The sequence below is a fragment of the Cygnus olor genome, chromosome 18 (assembly GCF_009769625.2).
Source record: "Cygnus olor isolate bCygOlo1 chromosome 18, bCygOlo1.pri.v2, whole genome shotgun sequence".
In the NCBI taxonomy this organism is placed as follows: Eukaryota; Metazoa; Chordata; class Aves; order Anseriformes; family Anatidae; genus Cygnus; species Cygnus olor.
The window spans coordinates 9,049,948-9,075,004 of NC_049186.1; the positions used below are offsets into that span (position 1 = coordinate 9,049,948).

Here is a 25,057-nt window from a genome sequence, read left to right on the forward strand (position 1 = left end):
TACTGTGAACTGAGGGGTGTTTGTTTTTTTTTTTTGGAGGGGGGGGGTATTACCTTTTTCACAGCTGTAGGGCTGCTATCTGCACTGAGGACTGGACTACCTGATGGGCTTTTCTTTTCTTGTGGAACACACTTCGCCATATAAATATTGTAGTCCAGAAGCATTTTCTGCCGCACGTTGCCAGCCAGATCCTTGTGCTTAGGCTGGGATGCAACTTCTTCCGCGCTGCCCTTGCTGCTGCTACGACTGTGTGTAAGAACTCCAGACTGGCTATCAGTTCTACTGTGTGTTGGCAAGATCCCTAAAACAAAAAGAATAATACTTGTTAAACAGAAAAATAATCTGACAGTCAAATAGTAGAGTGCATGATCAAAGACTTAAAGGAACAAAATTAGCTTGCAGATATAATTTATTCTGAAAAAAGACCCAAGTAGTGCTTTCTCATTTTGAAGGGTAAAAGTAAATTCCACAACTCTGTATTTAGCTGGTCTTAAACCCACGTTAGGCAATATTTGGCAAGACTCAGCACTCAGGAGGATGTATGACTGGAAAATCAGCTGATCAATACCACATTTAAATATGGACACACACACACATACAACAGATGGCGGAATTCCCAACAGCTCTGCTAGGGAATGCCTAAAATAAAAGTCAGGTGATTAAAACACACCTATAACTAATTTAAGTTTAATTATAGACTGTTACAATTAAAAAGACTGTCAAAAGCATGTAACTATTAGAATTCTAATTATCCATTAATTTTGCATTTGCATTTCAAGAAGCTATGGGCCAGAAATAATTATGTCAACTTTTAAAAAGCTTCTCAGAGAAAAGATAAAGAAAGAACAGCATGAGTCATTCAGATTTTAAATCATAGCAGAGGATGGCTTAAAATTAGTATTTCAAATATTTCATCAATATGATGGAATATCTGATATGTTTCTTGGTTCAGGTACGTATTAGGACAGGTCTTTGTATTTAAACACAAAAACATGTTTTGCTGTGACATTAACCCATGAGAAAGTATTTTATTCTTTACGGGAGACTGGAGTAGAAGGAAGGATGGAGGAGGAAGAAATGATTGGTAATAGAAGGACAGTCTAATACTAATACTGCAAATGTTGACATCAGTTCCAACACTAGAGAAGAAAAAAGTCTGAACTAATCCTTACAAAAGTTACAGGAGTTGCTACAGTCATTGAAAAATCATGCACTCGCATAGTCTAAAAACAGTAAGAACAGTTGAGGGCATACAGGCAAGAGATTAATCAAAGGCCAAGATGAGGAGCATGAGAGTGTCTTCGGTAATACTTGTCTGTTAAGATCACTATAGCTCCACAGTAGATGCAACTACCGCTGTGAAAACAACTTTGGTTTGTTTCTTTTAATAGACAATTTTACTAGGAAAAAAAGTTATGAATACCTGACTTGCTCCCACACAAACTGGATGGTTTCTTTGCTTCAGATTTCAGCTTGGATGCTAGAAGGAACCTTCGGAACCATTCCTCCTTCTCCCTACCGGTCCTTCCAAAGAGATAAAGCACTTGATCCTTTTGGCTAGTGTACTTTGCTCCATCCTGAGGTTTCTTGGATTCCTCATTGTTCAAGTCCACTTTCTCAGCAGATGACTTTTCCTCTGCAGTCTCTTTATCAGACTGGGCTTTAGCCATGAAGTCATCCTGTCTAGCAAGTTCAATACAAATAGGGTACTTTTTATTCCAAATTCGTTTTCGTGCCAGACTCTTGGGAACCAGGGAAATCTGAAGGACAAATGAGAGAGTTATATTCACTTATTTTTCTGTTGTATCTTCTATGTTTCTATAGTCACGTGTATAACATGGGAATGTGAAAGATACCAATCCTACACTGGATCTGCTGGGTTTAACTGACTCTTAGTTTATAGCTGCTTGTTGTCCAATTCACCGCATCTTCGGTGAGCCATGGTATTAGAATTAAAAACAAGGACCACTCAAGCAGCTTAGACTTTCAGTCTTGTGGATTAGAAACTCAGTTTTCATTTAAAAGATTTTATTTTCACGGTTATACAGAAAATTTGAAAAAACAAGAACCTTATTTCTGTGACCATTAAGTAATAAGAACTGTGGAAAAAAACCCTGGAGCATTCAAGGCACTTGGCACTTTTGCAACCAGTTGGGAGGGCGGCAGGGAATGAAGGAAGTTTTTCCTTGGTGTTCTCTTTGTCATTCTCTCCTTCTAATTCCCACAGTTTCTTCCTACATCTATACTGCTAAGGCCCTCTACTCAAGTAGCATGCCATAAAAAAAAATCTATTCTTTTAATAACGAGATATTGATCATATAATGTCCATGGAATTGACTTTACATGGAACCTGCTCACAGATTTGAGGAAGGCAAATAACATGTAGGAAAACTGCCCTAGAATTACTCTTGATGCAAGCTTCCAATTGCAAAAATCCTGATTTCCTTCCCTAGACTGCAGGTACCAACAGCAAGGCACGTCTGTTCCAGCCACCTCTCACTCGCCTCTTTTACACTCATATACAACCTATGTTCCCTCTTCAAGAGAAATGCAGGTGTTGTCTGAACTGCCCTGGGATAAAGACAACAACCAAAGATTATGCATTTTGGTGTAAGCTTCAAAACAGTTGTGAAGTAATCTAACATATAGGGAACAATTCTCTAACCTTTTTTTGAACTGACAGAGGAAAATCATGCTTTTCCTTTGCTGTGTAAACAGGCGATTTTTTCTAAATCCTGCTCAGTCTTCCTCCTCAGCACAATCTTTTGCAAGTTTGTCACAAAACAGTTTTGTTTACACAATGACAGCACAAGAAACCAGAGGAATGAAAAAAAAAAGTTTTGAAGTATCCTCTGTTAAAATCAAGTAAGTAAGGCACACTCACCTTGCTCTCTGTAAGTTCATAAATTTTCTGGCTGACATACGTGACTTCAGGCTTTGGCTCGTTGTACACAGCCCTTCTAGAAATATTTTTATTGGGTTTTGAAAGTCTTAAGGTGCTTCCTTCAAGTCTCACATAGACTGAGTGAGTCAATGTAGCATGGTATGTTTCTGGATCATAATTATAAATTTCATTCATCCATCCCTAGAGAAGAAAACACTCATTAACAGGCTTTTAAGCTGCTGAAAAAAACAAGTACAGCATGTACACAAAAGTTCAAAAGTTGTAAGTAATTATCCAAGCTTTTGCCAAACTCATGTCACTTACTGCACAAATAAATACAACAGAGCAGTAAATACAGTAAACGAGGCAGCACCAAACTGACAGAGCAGGAGGTGAGGACTGTATCCCGAGCACACAATCTGGTTTTCTGGGCTAGTCATTCTGCGTGAGCAGCACAGTGCTCTCTCTCTTCATCTTCCTCAAATGCTGCGAGAGCTGCAGATGCGGGCTTGCTGGGAAAAGCCACAAGCCAGCCGGCATGGACATGCTGCAGAGTGCTTTGTGCTGTCTGCTTACACAAAGCACGGACATTTTAATCGCCAACAATCAAGGCAGAGCAAACAGCCTGCTTATAGACAGCGCTGACTTTTTCATCGCCAACAATCACGGACTACAATGGAGTTTGCTTTAACACACCATCGCTGTTTAACATTGTTTAAAGCGTTGTGTAACTGCGCTGTTACAACACACAAGTCATACATGTGGATTAAATTCTATTTATTTCTGTGCAGTAAAAGAAAACACAACGCAGAAAACAATGAACAAACCCTGCTGTAACCAGGCTGTAGGTACGGGTTCTAACCACAGATGGGATGTTACCCCTAACATCTGGTTACAGGAAGCACAAAATAAATGGGGCAGAACACAAGCTGGAATACTCATTCAGAGAAGACAAATCTTCCTTCTCTTAACCCGCCAAACAACATACTTTGATAATGACTTCTACCTGCACATCCAAACGTTAATTCTGCAGACTCAGTATTCATTAACATCAATGGACAGTGAAAGAGATGGGCTTCAACAGAGGTGCTCTAGAGCACGAAGTGAAATGGCATCTTCACCAACACCTAGGTGCTGCTGGCAGGTGGCAGAGGGGGGAACTGAACGGGTGATCTGGCATGCTTCAAAACAACAGCAAAGTTCTAACTACATGCAAAACACCCCAGGTATTACTGCCGCATTTTAACTTCTTGAATAAGTTTCCACCCACACACTGAAAAGCAAAGTTTATTTTAATGCTCATTTGCTCCAGTGCCATACAATTCCTCAAAGCAGACACCATGCCCTGTCTTAGATGCCATAGTAACAGTGGCATCTATGTTTTGCTTACTCCACCATCGAGTTCTATTTTCACTGTAAATCTTAAAAAAACCTCCTATATCAATTAGCATTCTTTTTATGTTCAGGAAAGATTAAGTCATTCATCTCCGCTCAGCTTTAAAGCTGTCTCTTTAGTAACAGCAATATCAATACTTGCTCTCTGAAGAAGCTTTGTGTCTGATTGTTTGCTTACACTGGGTTATATACAACTACCATATAGGAAACACAACACATTAGGAAGAGTTTTCCATAAACCATCAAGGTTCTGCACAGCAGGGCTGCTGTTTGTTTGAGCATATCCTATTTCCTTCCTAGAAATTATTAGTCAAGACATCTTTGAGCAGACAGCAATTAACTTTCAGCCAGGAACTCCAGCTGGACTTACTGAAGCACAAGGACATCAAGTGACTTGCCTAGAGCCACTGTGAGCCATTCGCTCTGTGCAGAACTGAAACATCCATATGGCTGGCAGACCTCCAGAGAGACTCCCACCTGCCCCCCAGATCAGATCTCTCAGCTATTTCTAGCTCAGACAACAAAGTCTGGAGGCCTGCAGCCAGGCAAATGCACAGAGGAAAGTTTGCTGCCTTAAAAGTTTGTCTCCTCCTCCTGCAATGAAGTTCTGTTGAAAAGGATGCAAAAGGCACGAAGAGGAAGGAATGCACGGAAAGGGGCTCTTTTAATTAAGCTTAGCCACACAAGCCATTTTAATAACTGTAATAAGCTATAATGTTATTTTCAGTAGGAGGGTTGGAAACCTCCCTGTATGTATGGCACCCAAAAAGGAAGGGGAAAATACTCCAAAGTTTCTTTAACACCCTGCATGAGATGGAGCCAGCTGAGCTCTCCGACACCAGCACTTGAGCTGAGCAGAGGTCATGTAGCAGGAAGACAACACATGATTTACGCATCGTTCTCAACTATCACAGCACCATACCAAGAAGTGAAAACCCATCAAAATCCAAAGCTTCAAAGATGAAAAGCTGGGATTTGAGACAAGATGAACACCTTTGCACACGTATCAGATGCACAAATGTCGCTACGCTTTCCCAGTAGCTATACAGCTCTTCTCCAAGACCTTTACAATCACATTTGATGTTCTCTCTCCAACATCTACCAAGATGCCCTAAGTCCCATCTGCAATAAAAAGGAGCAAGGCACAGCCTACAGTAAGTGACTTAATCAGGTTCAGTGAATGTCCAGTATGAAAGGGGACTGAATTGATCCAGTATGTCATCCACTACACCAGCACCCGTCCTATCCAGCCTCCTGCTGTTACAGTGCCAGTACCAGCCTTTCTGCCAGAAGATTTCCTGACACTACATAATTAAACAGAACTCTTGAGGATTCTCTGCCTCCTTAGTGTGTAAATTCTCCCTTCTGTTTTGGCATTTGGGAGCCCTGGAAATTCCCACCTGCTTTTCTGATCCCTGTTATGTGCCCACGCCTTCCACTTCAAACAAACGGAGCAGCTCTATCATCTGCCAAACACACAGTTCTCCCCACTCCTGCCTCCCCTGCTCACTGAACCTAACCAACCAAGTGCTGCTCCTCACAGCACGCCCCTGGTTGTTAGTTCTGAAGAACCACCCCAAGACTCAACGACAATTTCCAGCTGCCTAAGGCACTGAGAGTTCAAAACCTAGAACCAACATGAGGTGAACACAGTTCCTGCCTTAAACAGCAATCTGCGGGGTGATTTCTATACAAGGAGGAGATGGCTGCTTCATGTATTTGAGGCATGGACCTAAAAAAAAGATACAGAAAGTTAAATCTGGGGGTTTTCTTCCAGACAGTACCTGGTCAACAGTCAGCATGAAAGAGATACCACGTTATTACAAACCTTCCCTAAACATAGTTTCCTAATTTCAAAGGATAGGCTCTTTCCTTTTTCCACTCATCTTCCAAGTCGTTTTGTAGCACAGAGAAACACTGCGTGGCTAGAGGGGAATGCTAATAATTCAACAAGTGATGTTTACTATTAATGAATCTGAAAACATGGGCCAGACGCAGCAATATTTGTCCCATCCATCTAACAGTGTTAAGGGGGGATGACACCATCTGCCTGCTCATTTTCAGCATTCTTCATTTTTGTACAGTAAATTGTTTTGCTTAGAATAAAAAAAAAAATGCTAAGGTTATCCTAGAAGCTCCCAAATTAATTCCAAGTCCCCATATTTTAAGAATATAATTTTAGCAGAAACGCATCCACCCCTCTCTTTGAAAAAACGAAATGAAAGCTTCACAACCCAAGTAAGCCATTTTGCAATGCCTCTAAACAGAGAAGTTATATTACCATAACATACCAGCAACAGGCAAATTTTCCCAAACTACTGAAGCAACAATGGATTTCCTTGTGTAGGAGAGGAGAGACTGTATGATGTTTTTTTCATCCTAGCGAAGTTGTTAAAAATAAGAAATTTAGTAATTCAGGGAGGACAATGACCATAGTCATATGCTAGTCCGCAGCTGCTTGCCCTTTACACTGATCCTGTGATCTCCAGTTGTAAAGGTCAGCAGTTGCTGTGAATTCACAGCCGAAACCAGGCGAAAGTGCCTCCTGCTCAGTTTGGTACCTAACCTGACACAAGCAGCTGGTTAAAATATTGGGAGACAGGGCTTTTATAGCAAAGGTCGTGGATATCAGTAAAAAACATAGGCGCACTAACAGGATCTGGCTTCTTTGTTAGATGGCAGAGACTGAAATTCTGGCTTTCAAATGGCACTAAGTCATCTGTCAGAGCAGTGCCACCAACTACTGCAGCCCTCCGGGGAACGCAGGCGGCTCTGTAACGCCAGCACCCCCATAAAATGCCTTGAAAAGGCCTACAACATCTCACTTTTCCACTTTCATACCTCTGGGCTGCAAATTCTTGTTCAAATTGCAGTGCAACAGAATAATTCATGCGAGTAAGAAGGGCAGAGTCAGGCCCTGTATCGGCCTTTTCAGGTTATTTAGTTGAAGACCTCGGGCACAGTACACCCTCAGCCGAGCGGGGAGAATTGCAAAAGGCAGCCTTACAAAGGGCCTGGGGACATGGACCAGGTCTGCCAGGGAAGAATACATACCTAAAACCCCTTATTGCTATGATATCTCCAAATACATAAATAAAAGTACCAGCCAACTTCACAATACAAGCCCAACTCTGGATATAACTGCCCCCAGAGCTTCTTAGTGATATTAACAGATGGATTAGTAGCCGTTATCATTAAACGTCACCACCAAATGCTCCAGCACAGAAATTCAGATGTTTTTCAGACCGATGAAATCACACTAATTATGTGAGTCTCTCTTATTACCACTATTTTACAATGGTGCAATAGTATTTTGCTTGATAAACAGGGCAGAACACAATGCATGATTTGAGCTTCTGCTGACGTGGAATAAAAGGTACAAAATGGGCAGAAGTTTCCACCGCCTTAACTGAAAAATACGTTTGTCTGCCAGAGTGCACTCTCAAACATTAAATCCCTCAAGTGATACTCAGGAACAGTATGCTGGTAAAAAGGCTTCTCTTTCTGCACAGCCGGGGTGCTAAATGCAGGCACTGCCAACGCGGTCTTCTCCTAAAAGTTCTTTCTAATGGAAAAGGTAAATTTATCATTTCCATTTCAGCTGTTACTTAAAACCTTTTGTATCAGCCAGCACAACACAAGGGAACACGCATTTGGAAATGCCAATAAGGAAGTTAGAAGAGCCTAATGCATTATAAAATAAAATAAAAAGCAAACTGTGGACAAAGGCAGAAAAAAAAAAAAAGGAAAAGGAAGCTGGAGAACTGAAAAGCACGGGAATAAAAGGGCAAGAAAATAAGCACTGAAATGCATGCGTCTTCTGGTCTTGTTCTCCCCCAAGATCAAAGTCATTAGAATGAAATAAATGTAAAAAGCATACAAATTGGGGGGAAAAAAAAGGAACTTTGACTCCAATCAACTGAAGCACACGCTAACCACCACAGAAGTGTTCTATTCTTTCATATTGCAAAGGAACAATTTTCAGGGAGAAAACACTCATGTTCAGGTATTTTGGCAATTGTTAAGGGGAATTTTCCACTTGATCTTGAAATTCAATGAAAATACAAACTTCTCAGACAATATTTACATGGGAGAGCATACACACATACCTGTGCAAAAATAGCTTGACAGCACTTTGGCAGAATCCCAACCTTTAGAGCCCTGCAAAGGGATCTTGCTTCCAGCTTTTATCATAATGGCATGAAAGCAGCTCAGGCCAGAATACAAGACCAACAACTTCTGAAGAAAGCATCTTCATGCAAGAGTATTGAGTTTGATTTTTCCATATTTGTGTGAGTTTTGTTACACATTAAATCTTTCTCCCATTTTGCAGAGGATCTAAACCACCCATAGCTCATTTTGACAGAGAAAAATTGAAAATATTTGTACGAAGGAGGAATAACTTGCGATCTCCTAAATCATATTATATTGTTCCATTACAATATGGGTACTGCACTGTTTTTTTAAACTCCTGAACGATCAAAAAGCCCTTTTATAGGTCTTTACATATTAAAGACAATTACTTTATGTTCAGAAGCACAAGAAATACTCATCAGGTCACACAAAACAGTAATCTACATTCATACAGACTCCTCTGCACTCCTTGCCTGTAGTCATTCCCTTCAAATATATCTCCTGGATAAAAGCATTAAAACGTAGTTTAAAGGTTCCTGCTAACATCTCAAAGAGCTGGCTTAGCAGCAGCCAACAGTGATTACCACAATCTTTACCAGCTTTCATGTATCAAGGCAAATTCATACGGAAGGTCTCAGCACCCAATTAAAAAGGACAGAACTGAAAGTTTAAGATTGGCACATGTAAGCAGAGGGTATATCAAATGGGCAGAGAGGAGTGTTCAGTCTGCATTCACAACAAAGGAAAGACTACAACTCATACCAGTCAAAAAAAAAAAATCAAGAACACCAAGACAGCATCAGGGCCAGGCATGCAACTGCTGCCTGTACCCAGCAACAACTGGCTTTTATACCCCATTCCTCCAACTTTTCAGTTACCTAAAGATACATGAGATTTGCTATTAACACACAATAGACTATAGATTCTACAGCATATAACCAATATTGTAAGGATTTCAGTCCATGCAACCTTTGTGTTGTCACACAACTGGAGATGCACCTTCAGAAAATGCAGGTTAGATTTAATATTTACTCAAATACAAGAAAGCATTCAAAAATACTCAGAGAAACAAATGATACCAAGTGAAAGTAGTGCAACTATCATTTTGAAATGCTCCTCTTGAACATTAGAAACTAGTGTGTACTTCACTGTCTATTTTTTTCATTAGGAGACTATTATTTTAATTCATCAGAGATGTAAATAGGAGAGGCAGGAGGGGAGCAAGGAAGAAGCACAAAGCACCTCACATAACTAAGTGGTTGTACAGATCACAACTAGACAGACAGCAACGTGCCAGACACACAGAAGCAACAGCAACTCACAGAGTCTGGACAAGAGGAGATGGGGAAGGGCCAAGGAGAGGAAGAAGAATTTTTTTGAGAGCTTCATTTAGAAGCCAGCTCTCAACCATACATTATACTGAACTGTAATCGAGATTATACAGTACAACGTCCAGGATATCATCCTGCAGAGCCAGAGACATCATAACATGCAAATACGCCCCTTTCATTACTCGTTCCTCCTCCCATTCTAATCAGCTACTGTTTGTGGAAAATCCGTATGCTCTCTGACAATCTGTGCTTCACTTGAATGCAGCACTCTTGAATCTTCTCAGACTGAATGGACAAGACAAACTACTGCCTAGACAGTAAAGTACCCCAGGAACAGAATACATCTCCCAAGATACAGCTTCAAGCACTCATGTTATTTTACACACTGAACTCTGACACTACTTGCTCTCAGTATTTGACTGGGATCATTTCAAATCCATCACCAAAACAACTTTCTCTTCTAGTTTTGAAGCAATTCTGTTTTTCTGCGAATCCTTAAGGACATCAAAGTCTTACATATTCTTGGATCCTAAACCATTTTAGTATCTGCCTGTCAAAGCCACATGACCCTGAAACAATACCCTAATCACAAATGGTGATAATTCAGCTCACTTGCACTTTCAGAATATCTGGCTTACTGCTTCGACACAAAATAATGCATAGTGATAAAATGCCATGACCTCACCTTCAGTATTTCAGGTTCTTTGATGTCCAGAGCTCCTGTATTCCACTGCTTTTTCATACTTCCATGCAATTTGAGATATTCGTGAGTACGTGGAATAAGCAGCCAAATCACACAGACAGCTGTCATAAATCCAAGGGCCATTCCAAACAAGAGTCCACTTAAGTAGCCAGGGAGAGGGATAATAAAGTAAGCATAGACTAACAGTGTTAGGAAGTATAAAGTTTTCACTGGTATTTTCGGTTGTTGCACATCCAGATTATTTTCATCTTCACTACTGAGCATAGTACCGTTTTCCTCAGTCACCTCAGGATCGAGCAAAGTTTCAGTAGGTTTATCAGTTTTGCTTTCATCCTCTATCAAGGAAAAGTCTTCAGAATAAAGTTCACAGAACTCCTCATCCTCTCTGCTTGCTAGTGCAGACAACGAACATTTTTCAAGTACGAGTGAAGTTTTCGAACTCACGTCCTTTGTGTTTGCAGACTGAGAGCTTTTGGTCTCTGTCTCTTTTGTGTGTTCCTCGGATGTTTTTGACTGTTCGTTCTTACTCAGGTTAGAGCCGCTACCATAGAAGTCCCCTTCAGAATCACATTCTTCTTCCTTAATGCTGTAGTTGTTATTGCTTTCCAAATGGCCATTCAAACTGGAAAGGTTTGAGAGTTCTGAAGCACTTGAAGATAAGGCTTTGGGCCTGTTGCTACTACTTTCATCACCCATTATTTTACTGAGCAGCTGAAAAGGCTCACAGATGACTTCAGAAAGGCGTCTTTTAGTGTCTTCAATTTTAGCCTCCATTTCAGGTACTTTAAAAAAGGAACGAGTGTCAGAGGGAGATGTTAATGGAGATGAGGGGGCAGTTTTAGAATCACCACCTGTAGCTCGAGGTTGAGTGAACTGTTTGAACAGATGCAAGTTCAGTTTTGAGTCTGGCGGTCTGTAAGACACAGCTTCAGATTCTTGTTTAGAAGTGTCTGTAGACAGAGATTTCACTAAGGTTTTCATTAACTGTCTATGTCTCATCGGTGGGGTTGGTTCTTTTGGTTCCACATCTGTTGAAAGGGACTTGACTAAACCCTTAAAAGGTTTTGAACTAGAAACTGTGGATGATGCACTAGAGCAGACAACTGATCTGCAAGGAGATGAGGATGGGGAAGACGACAAGCTGGCTTTTTGTTCCACAGGTGGTGACACACCTGATAAGCTAGACGTGTGACATGAATGTGATGAGGGAGACAGGACTAGTGGCACTGCACTGAATACGTGAGATGCAGAAGGAGAATCCAGCAGCTTTACACTGTCTGCTGTTGGCAGAACTGCAGGTGATGAGGACAGTAGAGATGCAGAGTTGGCCATGTTAAGCGAGGTAGCTGGACCAGAAAAATCATGGCCAGTATGCTCAAAGCAGAGGTCTTCCTTGGCTTCAAGTGCTGTTACAATGCTTTGGTCATCTAGTTCCTCATCAAAAAATTCTTTAAACTCCTCTTCCTCCTCTTCTTCCTCCTTCCCAAATGCAGAGAAATGAATAGTGATGGTTTCTCGGGAGACAGATCGTTGGACCTGCACTTTTGGTGCTGACTGCTTTGAGGACATTTCACCAGTTTTCTCTGCATGGCTACTGTTCTGACTTGTCATTGCAGGTCCCAGAGACGTGTCTGAGTCTGTAAAGAAAATGTAAAATCCTTATTTTCAAGTGTTAAGCCAAACACAAGAGACAGGTTACATGCAACAGGTCACTCTTTTAGAGAACTAAAACACTCTGGACATTCTTCATCTTAGTGTGTTTAAAATTGTCTAGTCAAATTATGAACTGTTACTAAAGAAATTGACTGTAGATCTCTGATCAGTTCAGTGCACATCAGCTGTTTTTACAATAGATAAACTAATATACCCACATTGTACATCAGCTATAGCTACACAGTATTTCAAGCATGTTATCGACCCCTGAAAGTGGACTTAGACTACATTTTCATGTAAAGCAAATATGCAAGTCAAGGTACTGGTGACCATACACAAAGATGGACCAGGAATTAAAAGATCAGCTCTGCCCTTTTGGCTGTGAAGCAGCACTTTATCTCCATTGTCAAGACAGCAAGTTTACCACTTTAGTGACTGAATTATTTTTCAGGAGCTGTTAAAATGCTGTAATCAAACTGTCACACTGAGTTAACAAGAGGCCTTTGCTAATGTTTAAAGAGCTGTTCAGAAGAATGATTATGTGGTGTTGAAGAGATGTGCTCTTCACAAACAGCGGAGGTATTGAAGATTGCGTTATCCAGCAAGCCAGTGCCACCTGTTTGTTGTCACCTTTCTACTAAAGGTTGTAGCCCTTTACAGCCACTAGTGGAGTTGCTCATGTAAACACTTCTTAAGTTGTCAGTAAAATGAGCTGGGTTAAACATTTTATAATAGCAGATCTTTGCTACCTGGCTCATCCAGTCACACTGGATCAGAAGACAGTATCTATCCACAACTTCCTACTCAGGATGGTTTTCCCTTTTATGGCTCCTAAATTGTTGACTAGTTGATTCCTTGCTTTCTAGTTGATTCCTTGCTTTTTCTAGCACTTGCATGCTTTCCAGTAAGGTGTTGGCTTCTATCCTCCAAACCCTCCAAAAAGTTAGTTTCAGTTTTGATTCAGTTGTGCTACACACATCAGGGAGGCAGCAGGGGCACAAACAAAAACAAGCTTTCAGAACCTAGTCACATTTTCACTTGCCACCTAAAGAGACAAAATTCTTCCTCAAGATCAGATTCTGGCTCCAGCTTTTACTGTGGAACCGTTTTCTTCTGCCACTGATGAAGCTGTTCCTCCAGCCCACTTACAACTCAACAGATCGTCAGCTTCCTGCCACTTCTGTGGGTCAAGTAGTTACTTACCCAGACAGTAAGAACTGTCAGTTATTCAGAAGTTTAGAGATATTACACATATGACCAATAAATGCATAACTCGGTGAGTTCTAAAGTTAGCGAGAAACAGAAGTCTTCCATTTCCTGGCTAGACCAGCACACCTGGGATCTGCCAGCACACAAAACCCACGCTTCCTATAGACACGGCTCCATTTCACATAGGTCAGACAGCAGACTTCTTTTTTAAAGACAAATGAACCAAATTTATTTTGGGGAGTTAAAGAAAAACAACAAACACCACAACACTGGACAAGATACATATCCAACTCTATTTCTATTTGCCTAATGCTGAACTATCAGCTCTTGCATGCCTCTAGCATTTTGTGCTAGTAGTGAAATTGCAGCACTGGCAAATCAAAATTTTGAAAGGACAAAAATTATCCACAAGTCTTCCAGGTGATTCAGCCATTACAACACTATACACTACGGAAGAAAAAAAAAAAAACACAACACACACTCAAGGCTTGCACTTGCATATGTTACTGCCATCAGCACAAAATGGCTGACCCTCTCTTTTTTGCCCCCATCCAGAATACTAATGTGTTACTTTTAAATCAGCTAGAAATTCGCTGTTTTGCTTTGATCTTTAGCACACTATGTTTACACTGTACAGTTAATTACCTTGTGTTTAAACACCAGTTGCCATGCTGTGCTAATGCAGTGCTAATTACCTGAAACAGATGAAGTTTACTTGCACAGACCAAATATACTGAAAAAGATTTTGCTGCTTCCTGAACAAGCAAGATTGTTTTACATCATGATTAACTAGTTATCGCAGAAAGGAAGGAAATTCTTGATTAGACAATATTTCTCTACCCTTAAACATGTTTCCATAACATGAATTATGTCTTATGAAAGCACATACTTAAATCAACACCATCAACAGGGCAGCAGGAGCAAACTAAACCCAACCACACTTGCATTTTGACATCCTCAGCCCATGACTGAGAGGGGGTAAGTGTAGTATCCAATACCCTCAACAGCTGGTCTAAGTGGCATTTCGGTTGAGGAGACTGATTTGCAGGAATGACCACTTCTATTTGGGCAAATAAGTGATTTTTAACCTTGTTTGATCTTGCTGGTACTTTCTAAATCAACCCTCATTGCTTCCACTTTTTATTATCCCTCACTTCCTTCCCAAGCTGTTTAAAAGTGCTGCCTCCTGCCCAATGTCCCAGCAGCCCATTTGAAGGGGCACAACTCCAAACCAACCCTTTGCAGATCACATAGATACTTACAGAAATGTATTTTGCCATTGATTCTTCTTTTTAAAGCTACACTATGCCCATCTCCCCTGCTGCCTTCTTAGTTTTTGTTGTTGATTCTAAATGTGCAAGGTATCAGTTTTATTTATGGAGCAGTCAGTCCTGAATACGTCTTAGATCCTCAGGCTTCAAACAATTCAAAACATGAACTTTTACCTGTAAAGGCCAGAGGCTGATAAGAAACTAAGTCTTTTCCCCACAAAAGCCGGAACTTCGTATGCTTTTGCAGGGTGGAACGAGAGCACCGTGCAACTAACTACTGCTTCCACTTGCGAATTAACCACCTGCACTCCCACCACGGGCCTAACAACTACAGGCCCTGATCCTCGCCCACTGGCATTATTTCCACAGTGCTGCCACAGCCGGCAACAGGAAGCCAAGCCAAGAGCACACACATGCTACCTGGGAATGGAAGTATTTTCTGTTGAGCCCTTCCCCACTGAGCTAGGATGCTGGGCAGTGCAGTAGCTGAGGATGTACTTTCCGCTCGGCTGCCAACACATCGCCACCACGCCGTGATTCACCTGCTGACGAACAGGAACACCCAGAGAAAGACCAGGTGTTGGGCAGCGCTTGGTCGGCTTAGGCCACGACACCTTTTAAAAGCCTTGCAACACTGCTCTTACCTACACCAGGAATGACTAATTGGGATGCCTGCTAATGAGGGAGTGTTTCTGTATTTGTCTCAAAGCACGCCCACCCCCAGTTCACCTTATGGTCTTGCACATGTCACAGAAAGGGCTCAACAGAATCTACTTTGACAACTCCCTTTCAAAGACAGGAAGAAGAAAAAGCATCAGACATTTTTACCTGTGTTTATAGGGACAGTGTTTATAGAAATAGCCAAGCACTCCAGCAATCTGTGCTTTTGCCTAACAGCACTCGGCTTTCTCCAGAACTGGCAAACCCTTTTACCTGCAGCAGACAAACATAAAACCCACCCTCCTTCACCTGAGCCTTAGAAACCATCGACTCTGTATCACTGAGAACGCACACAGCGCACCAGCAGAAGTCTATTGGCTTCCCCTACACAGAGAGGGGACATAAATCATTTCCTTATTTACTGTATAAGAAGTATTACGGGACTGAAGAAATCCATCTTATGCTTCACAAAATCATGTTGCTTTTTCAGAAGCTGGGGAGGGAAACGTATTTATGGTGCTACTACTTGTCCAAATGGCTTGCTTACCTTAATTACCTGTATGTTTACCATTGTGTATGACATATCTGGAACGTATGTTTATGTCCATTCTGCTCTCTCAACCTGGGACGTACTCCTTTGGTTGCAACCACGGCTATGGGGGGTAGGGAGCCCATGCACATATGGAAAGCAGGATAAGGCTTGCAAAGCAGATTACATTGAAAAGACGACTAAAGCACTGGGCCTTCCCTCCTGATTAGAGGGATATCAGCAATTAGAAGATTCATTGAATATATATGTGTATGTATAAAGAACAGAATATGATGTTCAAAATAAGCCTGCTTTTCTCCTGTCTGCAGACTAGGATGCAACTTGGATGCATCCAGGATGTTTAACTGAGCATTTACTCCCTCTCATGGCTCACAACCCCACGGTGCACAAAGCACACCTGGACGTTTTCTCACCTTGTCAGGCAAACTTTGATGCACATCCAAACTAGCAATAACAACACTTCAAGCAATTCATGTGTACAAATGCCTTCTACTCAAACCTTTTGCATCACAAGAGGGACTAGGTTTTATCACTTTGAAGTCCATGGGTAAAAAAACAACATCCAGTTCTCTTCCAGGTATTGAGAATAGACTGAGATTTACTTCTGTTTGCATATGCTTTCAGAGCTCACAAGTTAGAATAACTGTCACATATTTGCCTCAGCAGAAGCAAGCTTTCTTTTATAAGCATTCATTCTTAAAAGACACTGAAGTGCCTGTTTTAGACAGCTATACTGTCAGCTTCACAGACAAAACAAACCACTTGTTTTCACACTAATGATTTAGAAAATAGTTCAACCAGCGCACAAAGCACCAACCAAGAACCATCTTACAAGAACAGGTCAAAGTTGCACATACCACAAGTATTCTACCCACCCCATACACAGTTCAATTTAGCCACATTTAGGAATTAAGTAAGGGAAATTCAGTAGAGCAATTCAATGTTTTTTGTAAACCTTCAGTTGGAGAAACAGAACAGATTGGGTAACTAAATTCACACATAATGCAACAGGCCGACAATTCCAGTCACATTGCTGTGACTTAATGCAACATCCACACAAGCGGGAAAGGGCATCCCCTATCAGGAGAACACGTTCAGAAAAATTTGTAGCAAGGTTTTAAACCTTGCTACGAGTATTTTGGGGGCTTACTGCTGCTAAACGCAGATCAAAAAAAGTGCTTTATACAAAACAGGAATTTCTTTCCTGCTGAGTAAAAAGTCTTACAGGTTATTAAAAACATTTTAATACTTTTCCCTTTATCTGCCAGTTGCATCAGAAGAACAAGCCCTAAATGCTACCCAGGAAGCCACTAATTCGATTATTTATAATGCCACAATTTGACTTCATGCAGATTGCCACCACAGTTCAAAGGGAAAAATGCTTCCAACTGGTCACACTTCTGCTTTCACCCACAATCCTGTGCCATCGTTCTTTCAAGAGGCAAACCTCTTGGGAAATTACCATCTCCTAGGCCAGGGAAAAATGTGGTTCTTTAGGACTGACAAGGATCTTTTTTTCTTTTGGGTTACTCAATAGTCATTTCCAAGCTTCAACTTGTAGACAGGGAAATGATTCATACACTAAATCTACTCTCCATTTGTGTAGCAAGGAGTAGTGAATTTGTTTGAGACTATCTTTGCAACAGCTACTTGGTGTGACAGAATTGCTACGGAAGACGTTACATTAACATAGGACAGGACGACTCCAATGCATTAAGCCACTGGTCCTAAACCAGGCTAGAAGCACGCCAAATGTCTCCCAGTTCAAGAATACCTACCTTCACAAGGCAACTTGACCCAAGATACATATTTGCTCTCAGAAATTACAAATTCCAGCTGATTTGATAGAGACTTAGGCAGTATCTTCCTTCAAACACTGAGTGATATGGGAGGATTGTTGCTATTCTTTAAACTCACTTAAAATAAATAACAAAACTCACCGCCTGACAAAATTCCATCTATTAAGAGCTAGAAGTCTTCAATTCAGGTCCTTCAAAACAAAGCCACAAGTATTAATGAGCCTATCCGTTACAGTATTGATTTAGGCAACGTTTTAAATCAGAAGTTTACACCTCCAGTAATCTTACACCACTTTGCCACAGAAGTAGCCTAGAAAGCCAATTCCAGTGTATTTAGTCCAGAATGATCTCACTGAAGCGGAGATCACAGCTCATGGGACATTATCTGCCACGTAAATTTCATCTCATTGAACTCGTTTATACCATAAGAGACAAAAAAGGACACAAAAAGCAAATTTCAACATCCTTTCCTATTCCCGTTCAAGTTTCTTATTATCACAAATGAAATTCCTCTGGAATCTCAATGAGTTAAAGGAATAACAGGTATTAACCATGGAATACATTAACATCCACTAGTCATTACTTTTAAATGAACTACACAAAAACCATTGGTAATTACCATCACCCGATCGCCCTGTGAAATCTGTGTGTCAGGGATCTGGTTACCCAGCCTGATGATAATGCTTTAAAGCTCCCTGTCCAACGAGAGCGAGAAGAAAGTTCATGCAGCTGGATTTGAGATACAGAAGGGAAAAACAGAGGAACAAAATAATTGTAAAACCTTTATACAGAAAATCTGGAGTTACAGATAGGGAAAGACAGGCTTGCAAGAAGCACAGAAATGGGGAATTTGATATCAATCAAGTAACATTAGAATACAGGCCAATGTGTTCAGCGGGAGCCAACCCTAGGATCACAGCAAATACTTCCCATAGCCAACATAGGTGGTGCCACCCTCTATACACTGTAATATATACATACAGCTCTTCCATAGCATGTACCTCTAGCAGAGGTCAACCAAATCAGTTAAAACAGGTAAAATACCTCTATGAGGAGTTCTTTCTGAGCCTCATAAAAGAAGGATTCTGTTTTTGTGCAAGTGCATTTAAGATTAGAAAAATCCAAGTTAAATAATCATTGTTTAGCTATGTTCAGGAATACCTGAAATCTTGCTTAGGACCTTTCATTTATAACGAGAACTATAAATCTACCAGAGGTACAAGAGGGGTTGTTTACCAAAATCTAGGACAGAAAGGTCAAATAAAAATTGCAATGGCAAGTAAATAGTCTTTTTAAAATCCCAGTAATTTTGAAGACAAGCAATATTAAAAAGGTCCTTACTACGTGCTTGTATCTAAAATGCTTCAAAAATGATAAAAATTGTTAGATGTTAGCCAAGTGGGTCTATTTCTATCTTAACATTTTCCCCAAAGACCTAAGAAAGGTCAGCTACCACATTAGTTTTTCTGCCTTCACCAAAAGATTACTTATTATTCCTTCTCATTCTCCTTCCATGACACATCACTTGCACCAAGAACTTCATAAAGCTGCACTAGAGTTTAATTCTGACAAAAAAGCAAGCAGTTAAAGGTTGTCTAAAAAAAAAAAAAAAAAAACTTGTCTTTTCTGAAGACTGAAGTGAAATAATTTAAAAGAAATTGAACATTTCCTCTAGCAGGAGAAAAAGAGAAGTTAATCCAAAGAGAGAAAATATGCAATAACTCATACAAGAACAGTAAGCAGTAGGCGGAGAAGTCACTGTAATTTACAACTTATTGCAACACTTATTCTTTTTAAAAACAAGAACGCAGAACACAGAAACACGAGGAGCTTACTGCAAACAGAATGAATTGCAGTTGCAGGACAGCAGAGACTCCCGGGCTCTTCGTCCCTTCCAGCCCGTGGGCAGAACCGTGTCTGTTCTGCTGGGCTTCAGAGGCAAGCCACAGTCTGCAGCCAACAAAGCAGCTCCCATCAGCACCAGATTAAGAACAGGGGCAGCAGCAAATCTGCCAAAGCATAAGACACAGAACTAGCTGGGAAACCATGCCTCTGGCAGTTAGCACAGTGCTTTTAAGTCCCCAGTGCTGGGAGCTGTCAACACAGAGGCAAGAAGGACTTCCGCAGCTCCACCAATCCGATGACATGTCTAGACAGAGGCTGCTGCCTTACCATCATCTTAACACAGCATTTTCCAATTGCTATAGGTGAAATATTATTTTGCAACAGAACTGCTTCTCTGAAATTCCAAGAAGTCAGAAGAGGCATGAAGGGAGCGTCTGTAGTGTCAGCCACACGTTGAGCCCGCAATCTGGTTCTTCACCTGCAGCTCTTCAAGAACTCTTTTCTTACAGACAAGTCTCCAACATTTCAATGAGATAAATATGCATTATCCTCCCTTGAAAATTCGAACTGTGCAGAAAACAAAAAGCCCTCCTACACAAGTTCATAGATGATCAATGGAGCTGTGTGCCAAAACCTTCAGAAAACATTCCCACCAAGCACAATTTCAACACAACCTCTACTGATGTTTCCTCACCAGTAACAATGCTTCTGGTGAAGCCCCAATACGCTGAGTATTATACCTGTTAGTCAGGCACTGGGGAAAGAACTGCTGTAGGATCTGGAAGTTGACGTTACCATAGTCAGCTGATAAACTATGATTTTATTTTTAACAGATTCCTCATACTTTCAAAAATACGTTCTCTGCTCTTTGCAGTACATGCAAATTGCAAGGAAGCATATTTTCACTAAAGGTTTACTCCTAGTTCGCACAAACAAATAAAAATTCTAGCACATTATACTTTCTTCATTCACTTGCTCTCCTCCTATCGTCTACTTCATTCTTGTTTCTCTATCATTCATAATTGCAAACAACTTGTAGCATTTTTCTATCCAAAAGATCTTTATTCAGTATACCAAAGTCAACTCAGCATTTAACAGTTCACAGGCACTCTATACGAGCTCTCTCATTCCCTCAACAGAACAAAAAGTAATAAAAGAATAAATCACACAACCAAATCCCCCTTCCATCACAGGTTTTGGAGATTTAGTCAATTGCAATATCACATATAGCTATCTTAAAAAAGGACATTCCAATACTTATTTTTCCAGGTAACTAGTTGCTGGGATCAAAATCAACCCCCCAAAAACTAATTTGGTCATGAGTGAGAAGAGAAGCACCCCAGAAAAGTAAAGGTTTAGAGACTTTGATCTGAAAACTCCTGCAGCAAGGGATTTAGAAATAAACGCATTAGAAACAGAGCATGCACCAAGAGAGAGGGGTCAGCTTCTGGCACAGCCCAAAGCCAGCTTTTTCCACTTAGGAGAGCAGTTGTTTCAACCCTTTTCTCTTCTCTTATACTACTTGGCTGAAAGCAGCCTCTTCGGGGTCACCCTGCCAAGCCAAAATAATCCACCAGTCCCTTAACAATTCTGAGCAATAAACAAACAACTGCTGCATCTGTTCTCTTCTAAAAGGGAGGAGAGAAAAAAAATCAGAATTACCTGGTGCTGTACAATGTCTGCATCTTTACAGAAAATTTGTTCATTATTAAAGAAAAAAAATCAAAAAGATCTACACCCCCCTAAAAGTTACATCTGATTGAGAGGGCAAACAGTGAGGTACAATACTAACCTATGCAGCACTGTAACTCTCTCCTTGTCTCTGTGGAGAGAAAAAAAGAATCAACTCCTCATTAATCTGATGAAAGATTATCTAAAACCTCTTTGGATTAGTCCACAGTTGAAAATGCTGTCCACATCACTGATTAAATTAAAGGTCACTATAAAAAACTTTAGGGGAAAATTTGACTAAGTGACTTACAGAGAAGCATGTTTCCAAAACAAAGAAAACCAAGCCACTTTTAATTTAGGATTTAATTCCAGCTTATCCGAATTGTGTTCGACTCATTTTTCCCAACAATTCAAATGGACATCAATAGGTAAAATTGCAGGCAGGTAGCAAGTGAGTGTTCAGGAACTTTGTTATATTTACATTCACTTCACTAACAAAAAATCATATTGTATACCCACATTACATTGAACTAAACAAACTCATGTCTTGTTACGGTGCATTTCTTAAAAGGTCTTTTGTGAGGTGTTATGTTCTTGAACTTCCTTCTTGCTTCCCTCCTCCCCTCAAAGCCATGAAAATGGCAAAATACAACCAAGCACAAACATAAGATACATCTAGACAAGACAGATGCATTAACACACAATTCTACCCTAATCGACACCACTCCACTCAGTCAGGACAGCCAAAGAACCAGGTAACAGAAAAGCTAATTCAAGATAGCTTTAATCATCAAATTGAAGACTAGGGATATGTGGGGGGGAAGAAGAACAAAAAAACACCCCACAGACTTTCAGTCAATGTTCACAGCAACTGCAAAATTAAAACAGTCACCACATGCCTTCATAAGAGAACAGCAGAAAGGACAACATTAAAAATAAATATCTTTGTCCACATGAAGCTAGACACAGATGAGCAGTGCCAATTAATAACTTGAAGTCTGGGTCTTCATATAAAATGTAGTTATGAAAGATCATTGAAAAAAGGAATGGAATCTACAGATTGGCAAACCGTACCCCATAGCTATCTAAAGACATTATTTTTTGCACTGGATTTTTAATGATTCATAAAATCATACATTTCAGATCTACAGTCTTTATTCTGACTTCATGTTTTGCAGAGGACTAACAGCAGAACTAGTGCTTTAGGGCTTTTTTATCATAAGAATGCAATACACAGTCATTTTTCTTTATTTCTCAGAGATGCTTTCAAAATCAGAGACAAGGGGTTCTCAGGTTCAACTAAATAGCACTAAAGCATTTAACGTTAGAAAGCATTTAGGTTTGGACCAAGCACACGGCTCTCAGCAGCAAAGTGACTATTAAAAAAAAAAAGGTTAAAAAAATTGAAGAGCTACAGAACAATGACAGACCAGCGATACCCTATGTATGTATTTTATTGTCCAAGTATATTCCACAAGGTCACAATGGTGAAGGAAGACAAGAAGAAAACAAAGGGGGGGAGGAGAAGAATCTTTCTACTCAACTTCTCCCAGACCAAACCAAGCCCAACAGCTGCAGCATTTTTGCCGTTAGGGTGCACTCAGCAAGTCCTCTGCTCTACCTGCCAACTTCTCACAACTTCATGCATACAAAAGTCAGCAGTCCTTTACTGCCGTGCATCTGTGAATGTGCTTTTATACCCATAATGTTTTTGTTGTTTTTTTTTTTTTTCTTAAATGATGTACCTTTGGACAGAAGCAGCACATTATGTTTAGGTCTTCCAGCGCAGCCATATCATTCCTGCTGCCTTTGTAACAGCTCTACGGCCTGTGAGAAGCTCAAGAAATACAAAACTCCCCACAGAAATGTAGATGCCTTCACATGCCTAGGACCTTGGCATGCCCCAAGCACAATGTAGTCATTATCTGAGGATTATCTGGTTCTGATCTCTCTCATCCTCCAGCTTTGGTGGTATTTTTTCAACTTCTAGAGGGCAAATCCCCAGGCAGTTGGTAAAAAAAATAAAAAATAAAATAAAATAACTAAGGCTTCTTTCAGAAAGCTTACATTTTCTATGGGAAGAAGGAGAGCTTCATCTATCTTAGAAATCTTATACAAATAAACAAGTATTCACACACAACTACAGAGGTAGTTGCACTCAACATAAGAAAGTTAACTAACCCAAAAATACATAGCAAGCTACAGCCATTAAAATAGAGGATGATTGGTAGAGTTGGTTACACAAGCTCACTTCCGTCTCATCTTCCTAAGGGAAACAAAAAGCATCTTTGATAAATGCAAAACAAAAAAATGCATTCCAGATAGAACAATACAGAATTTCTCAGAAGTCTGAAACTATAATCCCTGGAGGGTCCAAAAGACAGAAAAGCCCAGGAAAGGGTCACTAAACAGCAATTTGCATCTTAACATCGTCTTTTGAGAGTTGCAATCAAGAGTTTGAGAACTGGTGGGACAAAGGTAATTCAGAAGTAACTGAACCCAAAGTTTAGTCAGACTAAACCCAAATTTCTGCAAGATTACTGGGTTTTCAATTGTTCCTGCTACTTCATGTATTGCTGTTAAGAGAGTTAGTCTTGCAAATAGCTCTACTATGCCACCCATTGAGTAGCCTCGCCTCCCACTGAATTCGATGAAAAATTAATGAAGATAGGTATTAGCAGCTATTTGTGCTACCTGGAACCTGCAAAGGCAAGAAATGTAAATCAGCACCACATGACCAAAGAAAAGTTCTTTGTGATCTGATTTTGGAAGGAAATGGTTTATAGACTAGATTTCCAGACTTCTTTGAAGGACCCGAGCAGGTAGACACGCTATTTTGAGTTCCAGTATTATAAAGAGGGTGAAGATTATCACTCACATAGTGCTTTGTACAAGTAAGACCACATAGAATCACTAACTTATTATAAGGGCAATAGCAAAGACTAAGAACCAGACTGAGTTGAAACAGCTGAAGAAGCACACAGTCCATCTCTTTCTAGCAACAAGTGTGCAGAAATCATAAGCTACCAACAACAGCTTTTATGCTTTAAATTCTTTTAACTTCTAATTCATAGAAAGATCCATAGAAGGTTAATAAAATGCAAAGTCAACTCTGAAGAAGCCTCTTCCCACGAATGTCAAAATGTCAAACTCTGCGCATAATTGGCAAGTATCAGGCATCTCTCTCTGCTTCAGGCAACGTTCATTCCATTTCATTCAGACTTATGTTCAATCCAAGTACCTAGAAACTAAAATGCAAAAGTTCAACAGCACTGCAGCTTTCCAGATGGAGGATGCAGTGCAGAGTGGTGAGGGTAGGAAAATGTCCAAGATACTGAAATTTTCCCAAGACTATGAAAAAATTGAAATAGAACCTAGATAGCCCTAATAAGCTGATTTTCTCCCTGTGTGGAACACAAATAATAAAAACAAACCACCAAACACAAAAATACAGTCAAACCTTGATGAGCAAAGATATGAAGCGAAGCTCCATTAAAAGCATTAGGACAGACAACCCAGACTTTCCCAGCTGAACTATCAAGACATAAGGGGTCTTGTTTCAGCTTGACAAAAACATTCTAGGGCCATGCAACTGTTACATATATTTCACTAGAGTCTCTCAAAGATTAACTTTGCATTAAAGAGTGGTTTCAGCATTTTATGATTAAAAATACTGGACTACAACAGACAAAAAACCCTCAGGTGCACAGGACTGAAACATCCATACAATTCCTAGCCATCCTATTACAGTACACTCAAATACTTGACAACTTTGGCAGAAGTATTTAAGGCAAAAGAAGTAAAAGTATTCAGAAGCATTCATATTTGTGTTTCCATTTAAATATGCATTTTCCTATTTTTCACATAGTATTTATAACTCTAGATGTTTCAAGATGTCACCTAATGAATTGACAGAAGTTGGCACGAATCTTCCCTGGACTTTGTTCTCTAG

At 40.2% G+C, this 25,057-nt stretch overlaps 1 protein-coding gene across 7 annotated transcripts in view; it reads right to left on the minus strand.

Annotated features, from left to right (window-relative positions):
* Positions 1-25,057, minus strand: part of TEX2 (testis expressed 2) — a 49,496-nt gene that overhangs the window by 14,714 nt on the left and 9,725 nt on the right. For 6 of the 7 annotated variants that reach the window (XM_040530823.1, XM_040530824.1, XM_040530822.1 and 3 more), the window contains 4 exons: positions 10,430-12,084; positions 2,885-3,085; positions 1,424-1,760; positions 54-301 (listed from right to left, as the gene is read on the minus strand). In XM_040530823.1, coding sequence (XP_040386757.1) covers positions 54-301; positions 1,424-1,760; positions 2,885-3,085; positions 10,430-12,058 — 2,415 coding nt within the window. In that variant the 5' untranslated portion in view covers positions 12,059-12,084. Of the gene's footprint in view, positions 1-53; positions 302-1,423; positions 1,761-2,884; positions 3,086-10,429; positions 12,085-17,730; positions 17,747-25,057 lie in introns of those variants that run through there. The other variant, XM_040530827.1, reaches the window with a different exon arrangement.